This window comes from Urocitellus parryii, chromosome Y, assembly GCF_045843805.1.
Source record: "Urocitellus parryii isolate mUroPar1 chromosome Y, mUroPar1.hap1, whole genome shotgun sequence".
NCBI classification, from domain to species: Eukaryota; Metazoa; Chordata; class Mammalia; order Rodentia; family Sciuridae; genus Urocitellus; species Urocitellus parryii.
In genome coordinates, this window is record NC_135548.1 from 16180529 (window position 1) to 16189994 (window position 9466).

Sequence of the window (9466 nt, forward strand, 5' to 3'; positions counted from 1 at the left end):
TTGCTGGGTTCCCACCACCCAAGAAGGGACCTATCCATGACCAGAGCCATCTCAGAGACTCCCAGGCAGACCCAGCAGGTTAGAGCAGCCGTCAGGACCGGGAACCCGCCCCACCGTGAACCAGGACGCGGAGGTCTTGCACATTAAAACACCCAGCGGAAAGATGGAGACCCAACTAAAGAGTTAAAGCAATAGTGACCCGAGGGGTCCCTTAGGGGAGGATTAAGAGACCAGACTATTGGTGGCCATCATTCTCAAAGGACTGCGATCACCTGCAAGGCGTGCAAAGCTCGAAGAGCCCCATGGATCCTGCTCTTGGCAGAGAGGTGGCAGCCCTGGGTGGAACGCGGGCATCAGGTCCGGGTCCCTGGCTCCGCGAGTCCGCAGAGTGCCCTTGGTGTGTTTCTGGGCTGTGCCTGCTGTGCCCTGACTAGGTCCCCTGGTGGGGCGGGGGCGGGGCAGGCCTGGGGCTCCGCCCTCTGATGCCCCGGACGCCCCAGCTCTTAACCCGCGCGCTGGGGTGCCCGGCCACTGGGCTTCGCCAGCAAGCGAGTGGTCAGCAAGCAGTCGGAGCCGCAGCCGCGCACGTCCAGTCCCGAGGCCGAGGCCAGCTCGCCGGCATGGCTCCCGCAGCGGCTTAGGGTGGCAGCTCCCTGCCCAGTGGCTTCTCGGTCTTCGACACCTTCCCAGACTTACTCTTCGCCTTTGAGTTTGTGAGTGGCGCGCGCGAGCCCTGTCCCAGGGCCGGGAGGGGACAGGATGGCTGGAGCGGCCGCTCTCTGGCTGCACTGCGCAGCTATCCGGGGCCCAAGCTGGAAGCTGCGCGGGTCCCCAGAGCGTCAAGGTAGCGCAAACGGGGTGAGGGGGCCACCCTCAGAAAGTCCTTCCCACCGCCCAGTCTTTTGTTCTCTTCTAGACCAATGACAGTTCGCACCCCAGGTCAGAGGCTGGGAGCAAGCCTGTCGGGGTCTCCTTGGGCTGGGTCTTCAGGGCGGGGCGCCCAGTTTGCTCTGCCTGGCTATACATCAAAGTTCCTATTTCCTCACTTCCTTGGAGAGGATTGTTCTTACAGCTCAAATTCTGTGAATTTTCACTCACAATGTATATATCTGCTTCTTTTGACAAGTTTGGTTTCATCCAAGTTGTGATGAATATATGGAAAAAGTTCTTTCCAATCCTGGTTGTAGAGGAGTTGGTCGATAGTTAGAGCCTTCAAATACTTGGAAACCATACTTAATAATTTATGATTGGGATTACCTCTGGCTCTAATGTATACAGGGCTCCTCTGTTCTCATCTTTCAGTTCCCTTTCTGTAATCTCTATATTCTATTTAATTTGCCAATACTAATTTTTCCTAGCCCTGTCCCCTTGTCCCTGCCAAACTGGTGAGTTGATAGCATTCTAGGCTGGTATATGACTAAGTTAATTAATAGAACTATGACCTTCTGTTCACTTGGACTCAATAATTTTAGAATTTTTCATGGTCTTTTGACACTTTCACACTACTAAGTCTATTTCAAATCATACTACTAAATCTATTTCAAATCAAGCTGCTTTTCTTTTTTACTCTATTTTCCCCTCAACCCTCTCTTTCTGTTTGTTCTGTTTGTTCTGTGGCTCCTGTAATCTTGCTTTGTATCTGGGCTTTGAATATAATCTTCTAAAAAATTCCATCTTTGATTTTAGGTTCTTCCTACTCCAAAATATTTTATACACCACAACCAGAATATTTTCCACATATGTCTACAGTCATCAAGCAAAGGATGATATAAAAATCTTTAAAGCTTTTGCATGACATGATATATTAACCTTAGATTCTCCACACTAACAAGTAGGTTTTCCACAGTCAAGGCTTTCTCTCAAATACATAAATATAAGTGTGTATTATCATTTTATATGTGTATTATATGCCACACAAAAATGTACATTATTGCATACATTTAGTATCATATGTACACATACTGCTTTGGCTTGGAAGTATCCCCCAAAATTCATGTTTCAGAAAGTTAATTCCCAATTTAACAGCAATAAGAAGTGAGACTTAATGGTATGCAAGGCCTAATGGATTAATGCTTATTATAAAAGGTACTGAAGCTATGAGTTCAATTCCCTGTTCTCTTGATGGTTCTGCCATGGAATGATGAAACATGCCAAATGTAGCCTCTGGATCCTGAAATTCCAGACTCGAAAATTGTAAGTCAATCAAGTTTTGTTCATTATAAATTTTGCAATCACTTTACCAACTTCCAGTGGGTATTCTATTATAGCAGCACAACATGGACTAAGACAACCACAGACACATAATATATCTCTATGTATGTATCAATATGGGTTTGAGTATATGGGTATGTGCACAAGTGTGTGCACATGTAGACATTACTTTTCAAATATATTATATCCCAAATGCATTTTTTATCAAACATATTATTACCAAATACCATACCAAATATAACTATTGGAGTTTATCCCAGGCATGCAAGGTCATTTTAACATTCAAAATTCAATATTCAAGTAAATGTTATTTAGCATCAACTATTGTCAATAGATTGAAAAATAAGGAAGCACAAATTATTTCAATAGCTTCAAGAAATAATTTGTGGATAGATCAATCATCCAAGTAGAAGCAAGTTCCTCTATAGAGAGGCCTGTCTAGCAAGGAACCGATATTTCTGACTAGCATCTAATAAAGACCTAAAACCTACCAATAGGCATATGAGAAAGCTTGGAAGCAGATCCTCCCTTCTTTGAGTTTTGACTAAATTCCTAGTAAAACTTTGATCACAGGCTTAATAAGAGATATGGGGCAAACTATTCAGAAAAGCTAATCTATAACCCTCAGGTAATATAATACATTAAATGTTTAATGTTTGCAGCTAGTAAATTTTGTGGGTTTCTGTTGCACAGCAGGAGATAATTAATATATTATAGATGCTCAACTGATACTTGGCAAAGGTGTCAAAGATAATTTAGTGGAGAAGTACTGTCTTTTTAATAAACCAGGTAGAACAGTTCTATACCTGACAAACAAAATGATTCTGTATACTCACCTGACACCATGTAAAACAAAACTAAAAATTAACTCTACACCTAGAATAAAGATTACAATTTTAAAACATCTACTTGAAAAGACAAGGTAACTATGAATTATGCAATAATTTCTTAAATAGGTTGCAAAATGCAAACATATAAATAAAACTGGACAAAATGGAGTTAATTAAAATAAAAAATTAGGGTCTTTGGAATATATTGTTAACAAATAAAACACAAGATACTGACTGGGAAAAATTTGACAAAACAAATTTGTATAAAGGTTTGGTGTCCATAAAAACTATCAACCCATAAGTAAGGAAACTGGTAATCAAACATTTTAAAAGGATGAAAGGTTGTATTAGATATTTCTATTCAGGATTACAGATGGTGAATAAGTACACAATGATCCCCATCATCATTAGTGATTCTAGAAATACAAAATAAACCACAATGAGATATCACCACATACATAAAATGGCTAAACAGCAACAACAACAACAACAACAAAAAAAAACTGGCAATATTAGGTGCTAGCAAACATAAGAAGCAACTGTACATCTCATATAATGCTGATGGGAATGAAAAGTATAGCCTCGTAGGAAAATAGGTGATAACTAAAAGACCCAGTAATGTCGATTCTATGTAATTAACTAATAAAATAAGAGAAAATGTTCCACACAAAGACCTATAACTCACTGTGTGTAGTAATTTATCTATGTTTGCCAAAACCTAGAGGTAATCCAAATGCTCACCAATTGATTAATGAATTTAAAAAAAAAAATTGTGGTTCACTTTACAACAGAATAATATTCAACAAAAAGGAATGAACTGCTGACACATGTACAACTGCATGAATTTCAAAATAATTATGCTAAATGAAAAGCTAGACACCAAACTCTGCATACTGAATGATCCTATTTATACTACAATGTGGAAAAGGTAAATGAAGAGGAATAATATCAGATAACTGATTGCCAGGGAGTTGGTAATTACCTACAAGGGGAATGAAGTTTGCTTTTTAGCAGTGACATATTCTATGTCTTTATTGTAGTGGTGATTATAAAACTATTTATATTTATTCAAACTCATCCAACTATGTGCCCCCAAATAGTGATTCTTACTAAAAATAAAATAACATAACAAATATGACACAAAGAACTAGAGAAATTAAAATAAGTAGATACAAATAATAAGAGAACAAAATAGAGATAAAATAACTGGAAAATGTGAAATATTAATATGTATAAAATACAAATATATCAAGTAAAATAAGTTTACATGAGCTTAAAAATAACAGAAAATATATTTGTAACATATTAAACAAAATGGGTCAATATCTGAAATCAACAAAGAAGTTCTGTTAACCATTGAGAACATGGAAATCCAAAAGAAAAATGATCAAATGGTAAGAATAGTTATCACAAAGCAAAAGTTCAAATGGCCAAAATAATTACAAAAAGATATAATATCTCAAAATATATCTGTGAAATGGAAAAATAACAAGGTACAATTTTTACTAAATATAATTTTCTCAGCAAAAATCAATTGTTTTTATAAAACATGTGAGTTAACAGAAAGAAAAAAAAACTTTATTATTTTCTTTCTTTGTTAGGAAAAAATGGCCATTATAATTATGGCAGCACAAATTGGTATAGATTTCTTAGCAGATAACTTGGCTATGCATATCACAAATTTAAGCCTCTATCTTTTTGAATCAGCAATTAAATTAAAGTCAAAATATCTACCACAGAGAAATATTTGAACATGGACAAAAGCACCTACCAAACATTTTTATTTCAACATTGTGTAATAGCAAAATATTGAAAACTTAAATTACCTATGAATATGTGAATGATTAAAATATCATTACTTTATAAAATGAAAGACTATGCTTTCATTAAAAAGGAATATCATATCTATATAATAAAGACATGGAAAATTGCCCAAGACAAGTTGGTGAGGGAAATAAAAGCAAGCTATAGAATTACTATGTGTAATACCATCCAATTTATATATTCTATGTTCACACACATATACTGATTGCTATGTAGATTTGCCTAGATAATATGTCAAGTATTTTACACCAAATAAATACTAATGGTTACCTAAACACAAAAAGTGGTATTTGGAAAGAGTATTTTTAATAGGGGTTTTCTTTTTTCTATATTTTTTCTGTAGTACTGTATTTATTTTAAAAACTAATAAGTATTCCTCTTTTTTTCTAATTAAAAAATCTGAATAAATAAATAAGACTTTGTCCCTACTCCAAGGACCTCACATTCCAAGGTGTGAAGAGAGAGATAACCCAGTGAATAACTGGAAAACAATGTGCTATATTTTTTTTAAAAGGAATGATACCAAACTTCTCTGGAATCATGGAGGAATGAAGATCTTATTCTGCCAGGAAAAAAGAAAAAACTGGGAATGACTTCCCAGAGGAAATATATTTTATGAATGAGTAGGCATTGAGAGTGAGAAAAGAAGGCTATTATAGAAAGCAGTAATCACAGTAAATGAGCATAAATGTTCCAAATGTTATAAATGTGTAGTCCTGGTTTCCTTACTAACAGAGTCGTTTTTAATACACTGCCTAAACTTCAATGACATATCTATAAAATGGGAATTATATGACTATATTTGGGAACTTAAGGAATGATGGTATCACTTACTGTAATAGAATATAAAGCAGGAAGATTGGGTTTGAGGATAATAGTAATGGCCTTAGTTTTCAATATTTCAGCTTAAAGGTTTTGAAGACTGGAAGAGGTGAGACTGAGGATAAGGAATAACAAATTGTGAACATAGGATATATTTAAAATTGTGGCAGTGGGTTTAAAATCTGCCAATGAAGATTGTGATGACTGAAAACAGGCCCAAGTGTAGTTCATGGATTAACAAAAAACTCATGCCTGGGAGCTAGTTTGAACTACAGAATCACTGGCTCCACCTAAGGGCTGTTGAATTACAAACTGAATGTTAATATCAACCCACTGATTTGTATGCAGTAAAACAGTAAGCACTGCTCTAGAGAACACTAAATCTTAAGGGCCAATTAAAGAAGAAGGGGTCAGCATACAAGATAGAGATGTAGCTAAGCAATGGGCTGCATAGTATATGGTATTTTTAGACATCCTGGCAAGAAGAGCCAAGAAAATCCTTCCCGGAGTTACTTTCCCTTTTTAAGAGAAAAATAGTAATGTTCTTAAATACTGGTCTTTTCTCCTCGTCCACTCGAATCATGTTTATTGTGCTTCTGACACCTTCTATTATCATTACCACAGCTCATTATTTTATTAGAAATTTTGCTGCTCTCTTCACACTGGAAATAATAATGTTTCCGTGGCACCAGAAGCAACATTGTATTCAATCACATAGACACATTAAGGAGTAGATTATCATTAATTATGCACTAAAATGTTCTTGGCAGCAGACTAAGTGACAAAACATTTGCTTTTGTCAGAGTTCTATTAGGTGAACCCAATTTGAACCACAGAGAAATATGACACTTTTCTTTATTTTAATTTGTATCGCAAGGTCAGGAACATGACAGTGACTCTATTTTGCACATTATTTTCTCTATCATTGTAATGATGTTAATGGAATTCTTTTAACTAAACTGTTTTTATCAGGTCTACAACCTATTTATTGAATATTAAGAAGAAATTTCATGTTAACATTTAATCTACTAAAGGTTCATCTCAATATTAAAGATGATTTTCTGAAGAAAATAATTATTTACAGGAGTTGAAATGATGATTTTATATATATATTGTTTAGACCTAATCCGAGGAGAAATTGGAACAAATAAAGTTTAACAATAGGTTTATATGAGTTCCAATTATATATCCTAGAAGTACTTTTTATTAAGACCATAAGTTGCATTTGGCAGAAAAAGTGTAGAAGTGACTGGAGACCTACAGTTTACATTTAAAGTATGTATATAAAAAAGAATCTTATGAGGATTTTTTTTAAAGTTTAATCCAATGCTCTCATTCATGTTAATGTAAATTACAGCATAATATTCCCATTGATGGCTAGCTCCATCACAAGTAATTTCAAACAACCAGCATAATTTCTCTGTGTGCACTGAAGACTCAAGTAAGTGCTACAGTTTACCTACCAAGTAGTTGCCCATACAAGAATTCTTTGAAGTAAGAAATGAATAAATTAAAAAGTAAATAAGATATTGCTTTCCATACCAAAATTAAACTAAAATTTATCTTCAGAAAGGTAGCATAAATGGGAAAGTTTTTGATTCTTTGGTTCATTTTACAGAGATAAATGGATAGATTTTACTAACCCTGGGGAACCAAGGTCTTATTTATATGCATTCAGTCACTACAATGTGCCATTTTACATCAAAAATAAAAATAGTTCTATGGGAGATTTGTATTTATTTAGATGTTTTCTTGATTATTATTTTACTCTGTTATTAAAGGATAATAAGTTTTTAAAAATAGTAAAAATTAAGCAGATTCTTTTTTTTTCTTGGTAGCAGGGAATGAACTCAGGGGAGCTCGACCACTGAGCCACATCCCCAGGCCTATTTTGTAATTTATTTAGAGACATGGTCTCACTGAGTTATTTAGAGACTTATGCTGGCTTTGAACTTGTGATCCTCCTGTTTCAGCCTCGCTAGCTGCTCAAGTTAAAAAAAATGCCATTCCATATATGCTCATTTTTTTTGCCATTTAAATTGAAATATTTATGAAAACAAAGATCCTAATAATATGATCCTGATATGACTATAGTCCAATGTGCAATAAATGTCAGTTTATTATAAAATAATTATGAATTTTAGCCTGACTTATAAAAATAGAGCAAAAATATAAAACATTATGCTATACATATATGTTTATTTTTATCACTTAAGCTATGATATTTATGAAAATCAAGGACACTAAGAATCAATATGCCTCTAGCATGGCTACATTCCAAATAAATTCTAAGTATGCTGCTCTAATCTACCAAGGAAAGCAGTTTCAGACCAGTAGAAAATAGTTAACTTTTGTGTATATCATATGGAAAGCAATATTATCCATTCAGAGGTAACTTTGATCTTAAGAAATTGATTGATAGTTTATACAATTAACCATGTTACAAGAACATACTAGTTTACTATAAAATTACATATTACAAGAACATATTAGTTTACTATAAAAATATACTTGGTAAACACATTAATGATGTTAATCCATAATTCAAAGATGATCTAAAACTTGATTTTACAAAAAATATGAATTCAATTACCTATCACACTACCTTTGGAGGAACACAGATCCCTTAAATTCTAAATCCATTATGCAGTTAGCAAATTATAGCAATTTCCCTTTGTAAAATCAGAAATAAAAAATTCCATTGTACTATCAGATTTAATTTATTCAATAAATTTTCTCCCCAAAACTTTCTTATGAACTGATTTTTTATAAATTAAATATTTTAATCAGATTTTTAATTTAACTCATATCGTGAAGAAACACTGTATAAATAAGCAACAATTTCTGATTTGGATGTTTACAATCAAAATTATCAACTGTATTTTTAAATACATGATTTCTTATACTGTTATTTATAATGGTTTATACCCACAGAAGGAAGTTGGAAATTGAAATGAATGTGCATTTTTTCCTAGTTTCAGGCTCTTCAAAATAATTAGACTTCTACAAATAATGAAAGGTGAAACAACAAATGCACTGGAATATTGCTACTATATTCAGATTTTGATCTTATAAAGAGATTTAATTGAGACATTCCCCATAAATATATCCCATTTTATCCTCTAGCTGACAAGTCCTACTGGGCAATAATGTTTTGTACTCTAGGCCATGGCTCTGTTATTATTCTCAAAAACAGTCTTTAGTCTCATGCTTAAATGTATAAACACATATTTATGTTCTCAATGTTAAATGTAGATTATGCGGCTTTGAAAATAGACATTTAAGGCATTTTCCCCTTTTTAAAGGAAGCTATGTCCCTTAATTTTATGCTAAATGGTGTTTTCTTCACTATATACATAGCCATTGCATTTTTATAACAAATAGTTTCATACTTTGATTAGAATACTGAGCATGATTTCATTTCAGTGATCTGAGCTTGTCAAGTTCACATAAAATAAAATAAAAAACAACCATTCTTGTATTAGCAAGCAAACTACCCTTCAGTGAGTGCCACCATCCCCCTGAGCTACACAACTGGTTAGCGCCAGCCTCCCCTGAGTTTACAGCAAATTACTGAAAGCAGGGCTCACATAAAATTAAATCATAAATTATCTGACTGCTATCTCGCTGCCTTCTGATATATACTTTCTACACATTTTAAGTGGAACTGACGTGAACAAAGCTCACTTACTTGAGGCTGCCAGCTGAAGGTGCAAATATAGAGGTCACCTCCATGCACCCTTTGTTGCTGTTACCTTTGAACTGTTCTTAAATTACTA

General features: G+C 34.4%; 1 protein-coding gene across 1 annotated transcript in view; it reads right to left on the bottom strand.

The window, feature by feature from the left end:
• Positions 1 to 222: 222 nt before the first annotated feature.
• Positions 223 to 9466, bottom strand: part of LOC144250944 (roundabout homolog 1-like) — a 186620-nt gene continuing 177376 nt past the window's right edge. The window contains 1 exon segment of the mRNA XM_077794110.1: positions 223 to 819. Coding sequence (XP_077650236.1) covers positions 223 to 819 — 597 coding nt within the window.